Source organism: Colius striatus, chromosome 1 (assembly GCF_028858725.1).
Source record: "Colius striatus isolate bColStr4 chromosome 1, bColStr4.1.hap1, whole genome shotgun sequence".
Taxonomy (NCBI): domain Eukaryota; kingdom Metazoa; phylum Chordata; class Aves; order Coliiformes; family Coliidae; genus Colius; species Colius striatus.
The window spans coordinates 21,005,338-21,025,058 of record NC_084759.1 but is presented as its reverse complement, the minus strand read 5'-3'; the positions used below and the strand labels follow the sequence as shown (position 1 = coordinate 21,025,058).

Here is a 19,721-nt window from a genome sequence, read left to right as displayed (position 1 = left end):
AAGCTAAATGATTTTTTTCATTCTATTAATATATAAAGTTGGTTCTATTAACAGTGGGAATAATGCCTTGCTCTACAACATGGCAGTTTAGGGTGTTGGTCACACAATGACTGCTGGATCTGCAGCAGTTCCTACCAAGAGTTTAGAGATGTGGTGTGAAAACAAAACCTCTATGATTTCACTCTTGTCCAGATTTCAGTCATAGCATTACCTGTCTATGGGCCAGTTTGAGCATATTCAGGTCATTTCAGCTCATATTTCTGCCTAGGCTGTGACATTTTTATTTTCTTATCTTCACCTTTCCTAGTTCCTTTTTATTCAGCTATGTAAGATCCAGTTTTCCCACTATTGTTTGAATATTCTCATGGCTTGGAGATTTATCAGATTTGTTTGCTTAAGGTTAATCAAATGAGCCAATGAGTAATTGTGCTTGTAATTGCAGTTGCCCTGATAAAGTGGATGAAGGACCTGTGGAAATAGATGGCATACAGAGCATACAACATGAATTATTTCAAACTTACATATGGTGCTGTGCGGTTAATGACCTGGGCAGAGAATGTACCAACCTCTTTACCATAGGTAACTTTCATTGCAATGTAATAATGGATGTCAACATGGCATTAACAGACAAGGTGGTGATCTAACAGCATTTTTTTCCAGGCAAAGTGACAGCTGTTTCAGTGATTACGTTTTGATTTTGTAGATTTAAATGAGAGACAAGCAACACCTTTACCTGAATTGCTTCTTAAAGCTGGGGAACCACTGCTGATCAGATGCAGAGCTGTTCACCATAATTATAAATTCAGGATAAAATTGTCTTTTGAAAACAAAGAAGTTGAGCAGGTAAGAAGATTGGGCATATTTTAAAATATATGATATTGGGGACTAACAACTGATTAAACGGGAGTCTCTGTTGAAAACCAGGGTCACCGCTTTGAAGGATTAGAGTATCAAACAGATCAGTCAGCAATTCGGATCCAGTACATGTTTACCCCAGCAGCAGGAAGAAGTGACAGTGGACGTTACACTTGTTCTTCTACCGCCCACCCGAATCAAACTGCTTTGGTTACAGTTTTAGGTAAATCCAGTTCCTGATGTTGATTTTGTCCCTCAGTTGATTGTTTTGCTTTGTTTTGCATATGGCAGTTCTTTGCTTGCAGGTGTGCAGCAGATGTTTATAGTTCTTTTTCCTAAGGAAAAAGTCTGTTTACACTTATTGACAGTCCTGGAGAAAAAAAGAGATTAATCTCAACCGAGTCATTCCAGTACCTGAAGTACCTGAAGATAATCAAACTTTTCTTTATACAGCTTTTCAAATAGTTCCTATTAAAAGACAGTGCTTTCAGAAGTGAAATGAAATGTTGCTCTCTCAAGATCTAGCCTACATAATTGTTTCAGTGGTATCTCTAAAAATCGAGGCTGGGATTCATCTCATCTGTGGTTGTAGGTGACTCCCAGCCAGTTGTGACTCAAAGCCACAGTGGCTTTTTGTGAGGATACAAAGCTATAGGGTCCTCAGTGGGCTATGCCTTCTGGGGAGGGGGTAGTAGTACAGTTCATAGCTCTTCTGTATGCTGCCAACTCAGATGTAGAGAGCTGCAGAGCAGAAACAAACAGCCAGAGGTAAAGCACTGCAAAAAGCATTGTTTCTGGAGCTGGCCAAGAATAAGTGCATGACCTGCCCTGCCTTTTCAGCTGTTAATGCTCTTTGTATTAGTTTGCCCAGAGTCTGTAACAACTAGTGACTGGTTTCAACTAATGTGAGACAAAAATGTCCTGCTACGACTTCAGTATAGGTTTTGAAAACCTGTACCATAGCCTCAGCTTCTTCCTCACCACTTGCTCCCACTACATGTCCCTTTCACGTACATACGTTACCTCCACCAAACCTCTGCTCAGAGTTGGGGAGGTGAGACAGAGGTTCTTGTAACCTCTGCTCTGCTGTTTTCTATGGTCCCTTCACATGCTCATTGCTTTTATGTGCAAAAAAGCTGATATAAAATCTGTACCAGGGCTGGCTTGGATCTGACAGGAAGGAACTGAACAATTGGAAGGTCCTTGGTGGTGGTGTCTCCTACTCAAAACCCAAAACAAACAATAGATGACTGTTTACTCAGTTGGCAAGGGAGTAACTGACAAGTGGCCGCTTGAGTTTGCCACATTTTTTAGGGGAAAGTAAATCAAGGAGAATTTAGGTCCAAAACCTGTGAAAATGGTGACAAAAAATAAAGCTTTTGTGTTAATGAAGGATGTAAGCCCAGAGAGATTCTCATAGAATCACAGAGTGGTAAGGTTGGAAGGGACCTTTAGAGATCATCTAGTCCAACCCCCCTGCAGAAGCAGGGTCATCTAGATCAGGTCGCATAGGAACATGTCCAGGCGGGTCTTGAAGACCTCCAAGGAAGGAGACTCCACAACCCCTCTGGGCAGCCTGTGCCAGGGCTCCCTCACCTGAACAGTGAAATAGTTTTTCCTTATATTTAAGTGGAACTTTTTGTGTTCCAACTTCATCCCATTACCCCTTGTCCTGTTGCTAGCTACAATAGAAAAAAGGGATGTCCCAACCTCCTGACACCCACCATTTAGGTATTGTTAATATTAATAAGATCTCCCCTCAGTCTCCTCTTTTCTAGACCCAGTTCCCACAGCCTTTAGCAAGTACTGACAGAGCTGGCAAACTGCCATGCAAAAGTGCTGCTGCGATGGATCTGAAAGAAAACCTAAAAACAGAGACAACATTATTGTCTATGTCCAGCGTTCTTGGTTGTACTGTGTGTCTCTTACTTTCCAGGCACTGAAGGGAAGCATCCTCCTAACACCAAGCTACGTAAGACCTGAAAATTTTAGTAATCAAAAGCATAGCAAAGGAAATCTCTTTCTACTTAAGCAACGCTTTGATTTAAAAACACAGCGGTGCTGAAGTTAGTCCAGGACTGCCTCAACTGCAAACCTTGTTTCTGAGATGAAAAGTATGCACAAATAGGCATAAGTCTGGAAATGAGGCATAAAAAGGAAAATGGTAGTTAGGACCTTGTTACTGGAGTTGAGACTGTGAGTAGTTTTCCGGCTGGTGTGCCGGCTGGAGCCTCTATCTCTGAGAACAAGGATCTCTGAAGCACTCACTACACGTTTGACGTTAGATGTTGTTGCTCTCAGAGTTTACAGTACGTAGGTTAGGAATGATAGGAAGTGAGAATACTTACTCCAGTCTCTTCAGAAATTACTTTGCCAGTCAATATCCTCTTTTTAGCTCCTCCCTATCACCGAGCAGGAAGTTTCTCTCATCATTTACAGTAATTGAATATGATACCTGGGCATTTTTTCTACACACATCTTGTTAGTAAACAGCAAGGCAGAAGTGAGGGTATGGTATAGATGTGGGGCAAGATTCCTTGTGTCAGTACTGGTGCCCAGTTCAGAAATAGTGTCTTCTTGGATCCATAAGCTATCAGGTGTATGTGCCACAGCAACAGGGGATATTTGAGCCCTATTTTTCTGTTCAGCTGTATTTTTGAGGGGGCTATTTTTTGGCTGGGGTATGCCAAGCTACGATAATTGTCTGCACCCTCCTTAATACCCATCACGCCTCAAAACTTTTGAGGGCTAATTTGGTTTGCTGATGTTCGTTTACATAGTGGATTAAAGTGAGAGGATGTCGTCATACTTAACTGACAGCCATGCTTCTCTCTTCAAGGTTGTAAGGGGACATCCTGTGCTTAATCCACTCCAGCCTAATGTATTAATGACAACCGTTGTTGGTGTGAATTTCTTCTAACAGCTCAGGTTCAATTTCAGCAGTGATATAGATACAGATTGTCCGTGTCACAATGTAGCAGTTCTGAAATGATCACTGTCCTACCTTCAAACTGTCACTGTGAGTGAGTCAGCACCTATAGCTACACTGAGAACGGTCGTGATGTAACTTAACCAAGAGAAAACTGATTTGATTGGCATCTACTTCATTGCCTGGAGAGCCTGGCTAGTGTAACTACACTGATGGGTGATTTTCTAGCCTCTAATTACCCCTTGCAGCTCTATAGCTCTGGTTTGCTGTTTGCTAATGAATACTTCACCAACTTACCCCATTTTGTGTAGCTGGTCAGATCAGACAGGATTGTTAGGCCACTTGAAAGAACAACAGAGATCATGCCAATAACTACAGCTGCAAGGTTCCGTGTTTCTGCAGCTCTTGTGCTCAGTTTCCACCAGTGTTGAATGAAGAACTTTTAGCACTATGCAACCTAGATGCAGGAATACACAAGCTATTTTGCCACACATTCAGTTTAAAACAACAAAGAAACAAATACGAGAAATACAGAGACTTGAAAGCTTTGATTCCAGTCTCAAGAATTTCACCTCTCCTCTCTGTCATTACTGGATAACCATGCTGACTGTTTCTCTGGCAGAAATATGCTTAAATCTGACCAAAAAAAAAAAAAAAACCTCAAAAAGATAAGCTAAGCAATCATGTGCTATTCTCCTTCTCTCTCAAGAAAAAAAAAAACCAAACTACTTTTTCTGAGTTGTTTTCCAGAGAAATGACGTGCTCCAAGTCCTTGTGTGCACTCTGGAGAACGCCTTAATCTCTTGGCTTGTTGTGTTGCTAACAGTACAAGCAAAGATGACATTCTGCCTGGAAGGATGAGGTCCAAAAGGTCATTCAAAATATGAAGGTCAAATTTGTAAAACCAATAAACCTTTAATATCAAAAGGTAGGAGAATAGTCATTAAAGGAGTTGCTTCTTGTTCTAAAATACTGATTTTTTTTTTGTGGCTTGTATGGGAGTTTCCAGAGAGTGTTTTTTAAACCAGTAGAAAACCACTCAAAAGGAAAAGCCCAGTCCAGCAATACTTCTACAGAGCAGTTTTTCACCATGTGACTGATTAAACATTGGTACGAGTTTCCCAGAGGTTGCAGGATCTGCTTCCTTGGAGATACCCAAACTCAACTGAACGTGGCTCTGAGCAATGTCATCTAGTTGGACCTGCTTTGAGCACGAGCTGGACTAGACATTTCCAGAGATCTATTCCAATATATGTGATTCTGTGATTTTTACAGAGCTAATCCTGGTCTCAGTGATGACTTTAGGACAGCCTCCTCCCACATATGTCTGCTGTTCAGGCTTTTTGTGTGGGATTTATTTCACATCATGAGACACCTCACCTGAGCAATGAGTTTGGTTTCTTCAGCAGTCAGTGTCAGAATTCCCAGAGGCAGTTCAGTACATCTTTGCTATCTTCCGTTTTAGGATGGGATACATCTGGGCATGCCTGCCTCATTCCACTGAGTTTATCACAGGTCCAAACAAGTAACTTAGGTGGGTCACTGAACTTCTGATAGCTCCATTAGGTGAAACTAATCTCACTCCAGCATGGCAAGTACCACCAGCTCATGGTTCATACACATCCTTAAAACGCTTTTTCATGTTGCTTGTGTCTTACATCAAATATGTCTAATTTACATGGAACAATAAAGGAGCAGCTACAAGACTAATTTGCAAAATCTTCAGCTCATTTCAGGAAAGGGAAGCAACTACTGCCAACATCTGATTATGCTGTTGGTGTCACCTGGTTTCGCTCCACATTAGAGGAAAACAAGAAGATGCAGCTATTTACACCTGAACCACACAGCTAAACCAAAGCAGATTAATAATGGCATTGTTGGCCCTGTGCTCTGTAGGGCAGATTAGGGAGAACTGTCGGACTGTTTTGAAAGGGCTCTGGTCTGACCAAATACGCAGTTTCAGCAGACTGAGATCATTTGCCTGCAGCTGAACACAGTGACATCATTTCAATACTTTTTTGAAGTATTATCTTAATTTGATTAACAGGATGCTTTTTGTGATGTAATGTGGTGTTTCATTTAGCTTGTGATAACCAAAATGAAAAACACAGATGTCAAAATTCCTCCATCTAAGCCATTCAGCCTTTGTAATATGGTTTGGCTTGTTGTCTGTTTGGGTTTCTTTTTTTTTTTTTTCAGAAAAGGGATTTATAAATATAACAAATTCTAAAGAAGATTTTGAAATTGGTGAGGAAGAGTTTTGCTTCAAAGTTAACTTTACAGCATATCCACCAGTTAGATGCATGTGGCTACATGCAAAAAAAACCTTTCCATGTAAACAAAGCTACAGTGTGGACGGACGCAGGTACTTACATGTTTTGGAATAATTTGATATAATAATGTTTCTTCATATCTCATTTGGGCTGCTTACTGTCCATGCTTTCTACTCTCTTTATGGTTTTAAAATGTTGAAGGGTTGTGTTGACAAAAGGCACTCAAACATTATTTCGGCTTCTGCATATTTTCGGCTTCATTATTTCGGTTTGTGTAGATAACTTCTAGAATCGCTTGATTCTCCATGTTATAATAAACCCTTCAGTAGGTTATCCTTTGTTTATATGCATTTTGCCATTCTCTTTCTCTCTAACATAATTTCTCAGCTACAGATCTGTTGCAGCTCTCATACTGGATCATAAGTTCTACGTGTTCCCCTTTTGTCATCCTGTTCTTGATGATGTTCCCAGTGTCTTTCAAACCACTCAAGTTAAATTCAGGACCCCATAGTTTCCCAGGCCACTGTGAGGTCTGTTTCACTGTGTCTGTGCCACAGAAACATACCGTTCTCCTCATTACCCAAACATACCGTTCCCCTCATTACCCAGGTCATGTATTCTTCCACTGCTGCAAAACATGTTTTGAATAAACCTGTTAGTTATCTACCTTTTCTGTTATTTCCTACAATGGAGTTCTGGCATGAATCCTGTTTAAGGCTAATGTTTTCTCCATTCCCTAGGCTTTCTAATTTCTTGATAACTTTATCTGATTTCCTTCAGAATTTCTTTCAGAGTAGTTCCATGGATTTCAAGGTAATAGCTCTTATTTATCTCAATGAATATAAAGCTAAACTTCTTTTTTAGGATTTTAGTTTTACAACCAAACAGGACCCATGCAGGGGTTAATGAGGCTGCACTGATTTCTTCTCATATTCTTAAAATTCCTCTTAGCATCTGCAGAAAACAGTGTCACAGCCTTGATTACACTTTTTATGATGTCTTTCCTCAGTGTTTTGGTATGCTCAATTTTATCCACTAGCTTGACAAGTCACCTTTGCAATAGACTGGCCTTTTCATCTACATCAGATGGCATATTGAAGCCAGACCTTCATGAGGTTCAGAGACAGCTCAGTTCAGATTAGTAAATTGTCATCTCTTGGCAATGGCCACAGGAACTCTGTCCCAGTTGATAAAGTGAGGGCCGTCAGCAAACTTTGATAGCATTGGATGGGTGTTGGTGACTAATCTGCAATCCTGACATGGGATAGGCAGATCTGTTCTTTGTGGTCAAGATTGATTTTGTAAATGAGGTCTCAGAGGATGGCCATGAGCATTTGCTCATCCTTGTCCAATAGATTCCTCCCTCCAATTGATAACGTGAAGTTGATTTGCTTTGCAGCTGGTATTCACCTCACTGCTTTTAAGAGCAGGAGTACATTTTGCTTGGATGATTGACAGCAGTGTAAATGCAATCCAGATAAGAAGAAGGTGCTACAGACTGGGCCAACAATAACAATTTTGAGAGCTCTTGAAATAGCTTAGGAAACCCTCATTAATGAATAAGGTGCAGCTACTGGTGACCTGGGATTTATGAGTCACTTCAGTCAGTTACTTCACTTTACAGCACAGAACTGGTGGTTGCTGAGCGATGATCACCACCTGCTGGGGATGAGAAGGTCCCTCCTGTGTCCCTGGGGAGGCATGTCCTGAGGCACTCAGCCCTCACAAACCCGTGGCCACAGCCGCCTCATCGCCCCAGGCATCATTGAAGCTTGGCCTGGAGGCTGCTTCCAGAGGACAGCCCAGCCTTCCGACTCTGATTAAATACTTGGTGTATGCACACTTTGAGAGTTGCACTCTCAAATGCACTCTGTGCATTTGAAGTAGCTATACTTTGCATTAATTTAGCAGCCTATTTCTTTTATGGGAAAGTATACTTGAGGAGAAAATACATTAATTTGGTGGTTATTTAATCTGACAAATACATGCTTCTATATAAATATCCCCCAGAGCTATCCAGTTGTGGCTGAATACTAGCATTGGGTAGATGTTTCTCACCTGGGGAAAAAGAGTAGGGATAGATCTTTCATTCAGTTTGAAGTCCCCAGAAGCAGCAAGGGGTGGTAGGGAGGTCAGGAGATTGTGGCTGCAGGCTGTAGCTCCACAGATTTCAATATGATTTTAAAGCAGAAAGTTTCTAGAAACAGAACAAAAAGGTCACCACACATCTTAACGTATTATGAGTCTGACTTTGTGTTGACTTCTGTGTAATCCAAACACTTCTACTTTATTCTTTTCATATCCTTTTTCATTTCCTATTTTTCTCTTCTTTTTCAATTTCTGCCATTTCTTTATGAAATTGTTCCTCCTGATCATAGATCATAATAAATTTTATTAATTAACTCTGTCCCCTTCTTTAGCTTTGAATTTCAAGTCCCAAGGATTCATCTCTTCTGTCACTGCCCTTATGTGTGTTCAGACATTCCTTCAGAATTTCTATTTTCCATTCACTTTTGCTGTCTCTCTGTTTCACCACACTCCTGATTTTCACTTCCCTCCTAAGAGCAAAACAGTTTTCATACACAGAATGACTTCTGTTAAATTAATAATATATATCTCACATCCCCTTGTATTTTCAGTTATCAAAGACACTCTTCTAAAATTAGTTTTTTCATTATTTCGTTAGGATTTAATCCTTCAAACCTGGGATTTCAAAAGCAATGAATGCCTTGTGGTTTCTCCTGCCTTTAGCGTCCATTCTGAGGCATGGTCTGATTTTTAAAAGTCCCTGAGTTCAGGGACATCTTTAAGGCCTTTTCTAACAAAGTCATTCAAAAGTCAATAACTGTACGGAGGTGTTGCCTTAATCAGAAGGCAAAACTGACAGTGGCTTCAATGAGTTTTTTTCATTAGAGGTGCAAGGTGATACTTGGTATCTTAGTTTGTTTGTATGAAGAAACACCCTGACCTTAGTTACTGAGATTTCTTGTTCCAAGCTCATTACTGCTTTCTCTTACTTTGCAAGTTACTGGTATATACTGTCTTATTTTCTGTCTGCTTCAGACTCCCTGGTATGCTTGCTTGTCTTTACCACTAAAGTTGAGTTGGGGGCCTCCTATGCAGTATCCAACATCTGTATCAGCTAGAAACTCCTATGAAAATCCTTCGCAAAGTATAGAGTTTGATCCTTTGCTGGTCTGTGCCAGGAGGTGTTATATACATTGTCTTCCAGTGGATTGGTAACAAAATCACAGTCTGATAGCCCATATGCACTCTGGGAACTATGAAGAAAATTGCATAATTAAATTAAAGCTGCAGGAAAAAAATGTCCTGTCATCAAGACAGTTACATTCTGGGTTTATCTCGAAGAAAGCAGTGATTCAGTCTGGGTTCCTCATTAGAAGATGTAGAATTGTTTTGAACATATATATGAGTCTTAACTACACTTAAATTTTTTTCAAGTTGGTCTTTTGTCCTTTTTCCTCCTTTTCTGTGCTTCACAGCGTTTCATCAAAGTTCTGCAACCATCAACACCAGTCTGGGATATATGTGTTTTATGCTGAAAATGATGATACAGTTGTGACAAAAAAATTCACTCTATATGTGAGAAGTAAGTGCAAAAACACTTCATTTCATTTCCACAGATTTATCATTAAAAAATGGAGGAGCACAAAGCACAAATGTGATTCTTTGTGCTGCACTACTGAAATCCAGGCACTGGGCCAGAGAAAGATGCCAGCTGCTTGTGGGACATGTTTCTTGTGTTGGTCAGGGCTGGAGAGCAGAGGAAGGTGGAAATTATATTTTCCTCTTCCCTTTAGTCTGCCATAAACAGAGAGGACAGAATATGAGCAATTAGTCATATACTGAGAGAATTAATACTTCTTAAGAAAACCACAAGTCCTTGGAGCTCTGTAAAAGACAGAGGCTGTATTCTAACTCTACAGAACATGTGTGACTGCTGTAGAGACCATGAGGTGCACATTGAGAGGAGATACTTACTTTCATTAGATGTTAGCTTTCTATGGTGTATTTGTAATTTTTTTCCTAATGCCATTCGTGAGTTAATGCAGTTAGTCTGGAGACCCTTTGGTGTGTGACACATATGTTAGGACTGCACTGCTTGCCATGTCCCTGCTCACAAATAGCGCATAGTCTTGCCAGTGCTCTCAGTTATCTTAGTTCTCCTACATGACTGCAGCAACTTCCCTTTGCTCTAGGTTAGGGATCATTATTTGTTATGTATTATTTATAAGGGAGTCCTCTGTGCACATTTCATATGAGCTGGACACTCAGATCTGTCAGGAGTGTCTTAGAGCCAAATGTTCGCTCTAAGTCAGAAAAGCAGAAGCCAAGACTTCTAATTTTGTCTCTGCCACAGTTTTGGTTTGGCTGTGCCTGTACAGAGAAGTGTCTGCTCCCCTTGCCTTGCCCACACTATTGTCCCATAGAACTGAGGTGTGGGACTGGAGGAAGGAAAACTGAGGGCTGCACCCATCTTTCACAGTGGCATGTGGGGTGGTTATTTTGAAAACACAGAAGCTGATCTTGGTCTCAGCAGATGTAGCATTGCCACATAAACGTACAGTTTTTGGTCACGAATGTCCTGACAGGAGTTGTCTTGTGTTATCTTGTTGCAGGAAGGCCTGAAGTAACAATGCAGTTGTTCAAGCAAATCTCCTGCATCGCTGAAAGTTACCCTGCCTCATCCTGGGTTTGGAGAAACTGTCCCAAACTGAACTCATCCAAGTAAATAATTTCCCCTCTTTATGATTCATTTTAAAGACCATACCTGAGCCAGTCTGGGTTAAGCGAAGACTGGCCTGTAAGAAGCTGAATGTAAAATGGATCCTTGACTGTTTGTACAGGGGACATGGTGGCCCACTCCAGGGAAGCCAGATCACCAACTCTAGAAATGTTCTCTATTTCTTTATTGGCATCATATGAAGTCTATAAAGAGGTTTATCTCAGGCCGGATTACGCTGAAATAAACCTACCTGGATTTATATCAGGACTTAGGTAGTTACAAAGTCCAATGTACATTACTCCTGTCAAACTTCACAGGCATTCAGGGAATGCATTGGTTAATATGGGCTTGATTAATTGGTTAAGCTTTGGTTTAAGACAGCTGTTATCGGTGACCTTCTACTAAGGCCAGTAAAGTCAGTGAAAGTGCTTCCAGTAAAGTTAGTGAGAGTGTTTCCATTTCCTCTATTTATTTAGGGCAGTGAGTCAGACCCTAAAATGTCAAGAGATGCTGAAACAGCTTTAAGCTGGTTTATGACCTCTGCAGTTTTTATTTTAGATGTGCTAAAAACTTAATAATCCCACGGTGCAGAAGAGCACTGAGTCAAATTATCTTTTGGAAGATAGTGGATAAAACTCTTAAGTATTTTAACTAGATAAAAAAAATATTGAGACCATTTTCTCATCCATACTTCTGTAAAGGCTTTCTAACATCAATCTCTTTGTGCAGACGTGGAGGAAGAAAGAAAACATCCAGCTAGTGAGTTCAAAATACTCCTTAAAAGAGCTTTCTGGAAAGAAAATGCTATGAGGTTTCCTTTCTTGGGAACTTTCACATATAGAAGCTAGTACTACATGTAAAGCTGCATAGATTTTATTAACTTCTTAATTCATTTATGTGGACAGTAAATTAGGCAGTAAGCTGATAAATGATAAAAAACCTAAAAGTAAAAATTATCTCTGTGTGGGCTTCCTTTCCCTCAAGTAAAAAGTTCCCCTTTTCTACCTATCAAGTCTTAAATAAATCCTTAATACAGGGTGGTTGCTCTACTTCTTGAGTGACAGAAACCTGAAATTTTATACCTTCAGAGAATGGAGCTTGAACTTTTACTGTGGGTTTGTTTTATATTTATTGTTTTAGCACCAGTTGATTTGGAGTTTCTCAGTGATTAAAGTGTTTAAGGTAAAGGTGAAACCAGTGGGAATAGATGTGATAATGGGAGTCACATCAGCTGTGAAGCTGGTGGAGGTCCTAAAGGTCAGGGGGTGCAGATGTGCTGCCAAGGCAGGATGGGAGAGAGCCCAACATAGGAGGCCAGGAGCCCAGTTCATCCCCCACTGACCTTACCATGTCTATCACCAAAAAATAAAGCTTACAACTGCTGAGAAACCTCACTCTAACAGTGACAACTGAAAAACAAGCCCATCTATCTCTCTGTCTCCTTCCTTCCTTTCCAACACAATTGTAAGATGTTTTGAAGCATCCCACCTAATTGCCTGGAAAATGACCTGGAAAAAGCCAAAAAATCACAACTGGTCTACTTCCTTTTCAGCTGTACAGAAGAAATCACTGAGGGTATTCACAACTTCTTGCCAGAGAGGAGATCTCTGTGGTCATGGATTTCAAGCAGTGCTTTAGATGTAAAGGAGACAACAACAACTTTCTCTGTGGAATGCTGTGCAAACAATTCTGCTGGTTCAACCTGCAAAAAGAGTTTCATTAACCTGTCAGGTACTATAAGATAGTGCTTTAGCACAGGTTTTCAAAATTAAAGCTGTCATTGTAGAACATCCAGTATCTTTTATCAGGCTAAATTGCTGACCATGCAATGGCATTGCAGATAAAACGCAAGTGCTGTGTGTATATTGTGTGGGAAGCAATGAGTGAATAGGAGACACAGGTCTCTTTCCTCTGGTCCCAAAGCAGGGGCCTCCCTCACTGAAATAAGCAGAAATTTCACATGCATAGGAGATGCAGGATGGTGCCATGGCAATGTTTGGGTCTGCTTTTTTATTTCTTCTTGGTAAACCCTACCTGGAACGTGGAGGCATCAGCTTTGGGAAGAGCTGAAGCCACTTTGGTAGCTGGTGGAAAGTGTTGGCTGTTGTTCCTCTCCTGAAAGTCTCTGAGGTGCTTGCAGAAAAGCCCATGGGATGTCTCCTCACACCATGGAGGTCATGGTGTGCCCAAGCATGAGCATGACTGAGCCAACAGACACACTCAAGAAATAGACCCTGTTTAGGAAGCAGGAGGAAGTACAGGGAGGAGACCTTCTTAAGCTGCTATAGCCAGGTGGTAAAAAGCTAAGCCCTAGTTTGGAAACCACTCTGTGCTCTCTTTTATTGTAGGACACTTGAGAGAGTCTTTCTTCATTGAACAAGGGAGTCAATATTATTATTTGCCCAAGCACTTTATATATAGCCATCCTACAGAGAGAAATATTTCCGTTACAGGGAACACATTGTGGCACCTGGGAAGCGTTTTGAAACATGTTTTGAAATACTACATATCTGCAGTACAGAGATTTCTTTTGTCATGGGCAAGCAAGCTGTTTGATGATTTTGACTACAGCTAACAAAAGCTGTGACCACTGATAGAGTTTGTGCATTTATGTTGAGATTACAAAAGAAAGCAAGTACAATACTTATGCTCTTAGAAACTACCACAGTATGAGGACAGGTCTCATGTAACACTTACCTAATCACTGGTGCCTTTATCATATGGTCTAGCCTGGGGAAAGCACAGGGAGATAAGATGCAATAAGAAGAGCAATTGCTGATTTCTGTTTATGCTGACAAAGTCCAATCCATAGATCACACCAACTCATCTGTGCTCTTAGATTTATTAATTGGTGCAGCTTTTGGTTTTTTTTAAAAAAATGAGAACAGGTGTCAGAATTGCCCAGCACTAAACCTCTCCTATATAGCTCCTGTGGCTCCATCTCATTCCCCTTGCAGGGGAGGCTCAGGCATGAGACGGCTGCAAACCGGCAGAACCGACAAAGCCATTGTGGGTTTCTTCTAGAACCTTTAGCTGTACACACAAGCTCTGATTGAGTGGGTAGTAATATGTATCTCTTAAAGTTGCAGGAGCTGTTTCTTCCCCCCCGGACAATGCTGCATTCTATGTGTCTGTTGGATTTTTCATCCTATTGATCACTTTTTTGTTTGTGTTCATTTTTTATAAATGCAAAAAGGTAAAGACAAACATAAACATCTGCCCCTTCTTGTGTTCCTACCAGGCTACTGCTGCTTCTCTAAGGCTTATTCCACTATTTTTGTTTCTCCTAAAGCAATTTAGATATGAAAGCCAGTTGAAAATGATACAGATGGTAGGCCCACTGGACAATGAGTACATCTACATCGACTTCCGAGAATTCGAATATGATCTCAAGTGGGAATTTCCCAGGGAAAATCTGGAATTTGGTGAGCAGACCACAAGGCAAATCACAATGTTGGACTAGTAGCCTGTGCTGTGCCAGTTGCAAATAATATTGGCGTATTGTTTCTTGTAGGACAGGTCCTTGGTTCTGGGGCTTTTGGGAAAGTGATGAATGCGACAGCTTATGGAATTAGCAGCGCAGGAGATTCAGTCCAGGTCGCAGTCAAAATGCTAAAAGGTACAATAAACTCTGGGTGCCTTTCACAAGCAGCTTTGTATTCTTAGCTATTGGATTGCAACTGATTGCTTGCCATATGGCTGTTCAGATTGTTTTTTTCTCTTAGCACTTCTTTCCAATTGTACTTGTGCTTGTGAACACCTTAATGCATTGCTGTCATTTTTTGCCACCCCAAAAATGACAAATGTGAACATTTTATGACTGCTTTCCCAAACAGTCAAAGGATTCACACTCACACACACATATAGTTTCCACCTTTGGCAAAATCTTTTTATACCATATAACAATTTTTTAAGATGTTCCCAAATATACTGACAGTTTCAATTAATTTGAAATGAAGACATTCATTTCAGAAAAAACTATTTCACTGTGAGGGTGAGGGAATCCTGGCACAGGCTGCCCAGAGGGGTTGTGGAGTCTCCTTCCTTGGAGGTCTTCAGGACCCACCTGGATATGTTCCCATGCGACCTGCTCTAGGTGAACCTGCCTCTGCATAGGGATTGGACTAGATGATCTCTAAAGGTCCCTTCCAACTCTACTATTCTGTGATTCTATGAGACAAAGCATCACAACCATTTACATTTTTATTTCCTTTCTGGAGATTTGCAAACCTGTTTTATTACTTTTACAGAAAAACCTGATACTTCAGAAAAAGATGCTCTGATGTCTGAGCTGAAAATGATGACTCACATTGGAAGCCATGAAAATATCGTGAACCTACTGGGAGCTTGTACTGTGTCAGGTAACTTGCAATTGTGGAAAAGTGCCAACTAAAACCTCCAGACTAACAAGGACTTCCAAACAGAAGTATCAAAAATCCTGGTTTTGCCCAAGCAATTTTGCTATTTTGCATTGTCCCAAAATAAGTTGGAGATTAAGTGAAAGTGAAGTTAAGGCCAAATATCTGTACAAACATGAGTCCTTTCTAATTGCACTTGCGTGAAGTGATATACAGCCCTTCTATAGAAGAGTTTTTTCTGTTTCAGTGGTGATGGCACTGATACAGCCCAGATTACCAAGTGAAAAGGCAAAATTTACTGTGTGTAAAGTACTTTTGTATTTACATGATTCTATTCATGTAAAATAATATCTTTTCTGTTTTAAAAATCACATTGCTCACTGAACAGTGACATTGTAGAAAGAAATGAGGAAATTACCTCAGGCTAGACAGGAAAGAAAATAAACTGAAAAAGAGCTGTGAGGGGGCAGTGGTGGAGAAAGAAGTGAGTAATGAAGAAACAACAAGATGGAAAGAACTAAGCAAAGGTAGGCTAAGATGAAAGTGACAAGACATCAATAATTAATTATTGTATGACTTGGAATATCATTGAGGCAACGTACATGAATATTCCTGTCCCAAAAATTCTCTCACTGGCCAGCCAGTGAACAGGAGCTAGTGGAGAGAGGTGAAAGAACAGATCACTATGGGGAAAGGGCAGGGGTCTATCCACATCATGAATTAGTACCTGCTACTGAAAAAAATGGCAGATTTTCTGACACAGATATTTGTTAAGTCAGAAAGATCAAAGACAGCAGTTAACTCTTGTTTCTCCAGTTTGCATCAATAGCGATAGCATCGTGCAAAGATGTTGGAGGCATAAGAGGAAAGAAATAGTTTGTTGGTGGCTTTAGATGATTTGAAACTATACAGGCTGATACTGCCTTCTAAATTTTCCTCGAGATGTGATGGTGTAGGCAGGAGAGCTGTAGGGAAGAACTGCTTAGTCTGGCCATGTAGGGCAGGGGCACTTCCAGCCTTACCCAAATGCTGTATTCAGAAGATTTATGTGGTTCTCAAGTCTTTCATATCCATCTCTGAGGGACTTTTTCTAGTGTGCTCTACCTTGCTTGTCAGGGCCCTTCTGGCAGAAATATCCACAAATTCTTGTTCAGTCTTTCTGAGCCAGAAGTAGTGATGCCAGTATAAGACTTTGCAAGGGTGGTATGTGACCAGCCCAAGCTTCCCTTGGGGCATTCATTCTGCTACTATTGGCTAGCCATGCCTATCCTCAGAGCCTGCTTTGTCAGGAATTTGAGGAATTTTTTGTTCTTGAGAAAGTGTCCTGACCAGTGCTCTACTCAAACTCACACCCTTGTAAGGTCTTTGCCTCGTATAGGTCCTCTCAGAAAACACACTTGGCTTTCATGAAGGATGTTTCTAGAGCATAAAGGGAATGCCGATAACTGAAAGGGTGTAGGTTAAATGATACTAATTTGTACCATCAATATAATTAGCAGAGGTCATTTTTTGTTTGAACCATGTATGGTTTTGACAATATGTTGCATCTTCATAGCCTGTCCTCCCCAGTGCCATTGGTATGGGGAAGAGTGTTCGTGCCTTCATAGGGATTTGCAATCCGCATTGGGAGATGCACCACAAGGAAGAATCAGCTAGCAGACTTTCAAAAAAACATTAGAGTCAGTAATTACGGTCAGTAAGCATTACCTGCCCATCAGCACAACTTATCTGCCCAGGAAGGGAAGATGCTTGGGATGTTTAATGCAGATTACTCCTGGGAGAAAATGAGGCATCATTAGAGCTTTAATGGGGAGAGTGCTATAGATAGCAGGAGACATTTACATTTCCCACTATTTCAGGACCAATCTACTTGATATTTGAATACTGTTGCTATGGTGACCTTCTGAACTACTTAAGAAGCAAGAGAGAAAAGTTTCACTGGACACTGATGGATATTTTTAAGCAGCACAACTTCAACTTTTATCACAATGTCCATTTGGACCAAAATTCCAGGTAAAGCATTTGGTATAGAGTTTAACACTCTACAAAGCCACTGTCTCTTTTTAAGCTGCATTCTCAGCTGTACTGTAAACTGGTGAAATCCTGGAATTCTTGAGAATGTGTCTTCACACACTTTAATAAGCAATGCCTTGAAATTTGATTCTCTTTCTGATGGTCTTGTCACTGGACTGCAAAAGACAAGCAATCTCTTGTTTCTCTTTCCAGTTTTGAGAAGCTCATGTCTGTAGCCAGATTTTTAATAGCAATAAATGATCATGCTTTTTCACCATAAAGCAGTTTATGTGTAGGAGATTATGTGATTCACTGTGTGTAACCATTGAAAATGTGCCACTCACTCCAGGAAGGGAACTCACCTGAAGTATGGTATGAACACAGCTCTGCATGGAGAGGATGAATTTGAAATCACACAAAGAAGTCAAAACATGAATGTAATATCTGGATCAAATGGGATTGTGCTGTATTCAGAGGAAAGTAAGAGATTAATTGCTTTTAGCCCTACTAATACCTTTATTATTGCTTTTTTTAAATATTATTAATGTAACTAGACTAGATTCAGTGACACTGGAGGCCCCTTTCTATCATATGTCTCCCTTTCCTCCTGGCAGAAATTGTGCCAGAGAAAAATTCAACAACACTTAAGAACAGAGACTTGTGCTTCTGGTCATGTTGCACATATATCCTTTATTTTGTGTCTGAGTCAAGGATGCAAAAGGAGGGTGCTCTTTGTGATAATGTTCTTGGTAGCAGCACATGAAAATCTCTGCAACAGTCAGTAGAATTAACCAGAGTGAGGAAGCCCATGGAAAACTCATACTCCTTGTTATTTTTTACAGATGAAATTAAGGATGCAAACAGACAGATAGATGAAGAGGAGAATTTTAATGTGCTCACTTTTGAAGACCTTCTTTACTTCTCTTATCAAGTTGCCAAAGGAATGGAGTTTCTTGAGTCCAAATCGGTATGATGGAGGGTAACAAACTGTGGAGATAGAAAAGATGGCAAAAATATGTGAGGTTATAAAAGACAGACTGAGAAAGAGAGCCACACCGTGGCAGGCTTGAGCTATACCTCTTTCCCCAGCTTTATGGCAAAGACTGGAATGCAATATTGGACGTGTCCCTCAGTAAGGAGTGGCTGCACACTTATGTTAGCTCTAGTCATGTCCCTTAAAACAAGCAACTGGGGACAGTCCAGCTTACTCATTCTCCAAACTATTTCAGTGGAAAAAGGCAGCAATTCAGAGAGCTCTGTGTGAGACAAGGGAATTATCCCCTTCTGAAATTAAATGCTGCAGAGCACTAACCTTTCCTTTCCTTCTAAGTGCATTCACAGAGACCTCGCTGCCCGGAATGTACTAGTGACCCATGGAAAAGTGGTGAAAATATGTGACTTTGGCCTTGCTAGAGATGTAGTGAATGACTCCAACTATGTTGTCAGGGGCAATGTAAGTTCATGAGTGCTCTCTGGTTTTCATACTATTGTAAGAATGATAAGTAACAAAGAAAGTGAGGCTTTTCATTTTCAAATTCCTTGTTAGCTTTGTAGATACCTGCAAAGACAGTGCAGAAATCTCACTTTTTCCCACCCTTGACAAGTTCAGATTCTTAGCTTATAATCAACCTAGTCAAGCTAGCACTGTAAATGAGATGGTACCCATATCCTTCTAAATCACACTGAAATCTGTTGTGGAAAGTACTGGGAATTATTTTCTGTTATGGACAATACTAGCACAGCAACAATAGCACGTGTGAGTCCTCTAGCTAAATGAAGAAGCACAGAGTGGACATCTCAATCTAAGCTACTTACTCTGAAAGTCAGAGGAGGAAAGAATATTCTTCCAGGGCTGAGCTCATCTCCTCCTTAAATAGTCATCTGCTATGGATTAGATGAATTGTCTCCTCAAAAGTGGCTCCTATTTCTTGCTTTAAAGGAAATGTAAAGGCGTTACTAAAAGACGCCCAGCTTTTCACCTTGCAAACATGAACTGATGCTTATCAAGCAGTGAGAACTACAGTGAATCATCTGGAAAACCTGTGTCGTAGCATGACCCAACCACCTTTCCCCCTGTCTGTACAGGCTCGTTTGCCAGTTAAATGGATGGCTCCTGAAAGCTTATTCGAGAGGACATACACAATGAAGAGTGATGTCTGGTCTTACGGAATATTACTATGGGAAATATTCTCTTTGGGTATGTCCTGTAATGCAACAAAAGAGCACTACTTGGTTTTGACAACTTTGAGTTAACAGGTACTCCCCAATATTTTCCACAGGTGTGAATCCCTACCCTGGTATTCAGGTTGATACAAACTTCTACAAATTGATAGAAAGTGGATTTAAAATGGACCCACCGTATTACGCTACCAAAGATGTGTAAGTGTATTTCCTGAGAGATGCACAGCATGGGAATTTGTAATTAGTAGGTCGTAGTTTATATAACCTTTTATTTATTGTACACTGCACCTTGCCACACAAAAAAAAAAAAAAGTGAAAGGTGAGATCTTCCTCTAACTCTCAAAAAGGCTGCTTGATCCTGCAGG

General features: G+C 40.5%; 1 protein-coding gene across 1 annotated transcript in view; it reads left to right on the top strand.

Moving 5' to 3' along the window:
* The window catches only part of FLT3 (fms related receptor tyrosine kinase 3), a 42,899-nt gene that overhangs the window by 20,854 nt on the left and 2,324 nt on the right, over positions 1–19,721 (top strand). The window contains exons 6-22 of the mRNA XM_062020431.1: positions 443–579; positions 704–843; positions 925–1,078; positions 5,984–6,149; positions 9,561–9,667; positions 10,698–10,806; positions 12,357–12,535; positions 13,888–14,000; positions 14,097–14,229; positions 14,319–14,423; positions 15,055–15,165; positions 17,022–17,175; positions 17,525–17,655; positions 18,018–18,142; positions 18,506–18,628; positions 19,261–19,372; positions 19,455–19,554. Coding sequence (XP_061876415.1) covers positions 443–579; positions 704–843; positions 925–1,078; positions 5,984–6,149; positions 9,561–9,667; positions 10,698–10,806; positions 12,357–12,535; positions 13,888–14,000; positions 14,097–14,229; positions 14,319–14,423; positions 15,055–15,165; positions 17,022–17,175; positions 17,525–17,655; positions 18,018–18,142; positions 18,506–18,628; positions 19,261–19,372; positions 19,455–19,554 — 2,199 coding nt within the window. The remainder of the gene's footprint in view (positions 1–442; positions 580–703; positions 844–924; positions 1,079–5,983; positions 6,150–9,560; positions 9,668–10,697; positions 10,807–12,356; positions 12,536–13,887; positions 14,001–14,096; positions 14,230–14,318; positions 14,424–15,054; positions 15,166–17,021; positions 17,176–17,524; positions 17,656–18,017; positions 18,143–18,505; positions 18,629–19,260; positions 19,373–19,454; positions 19,555–19,721) is intronic.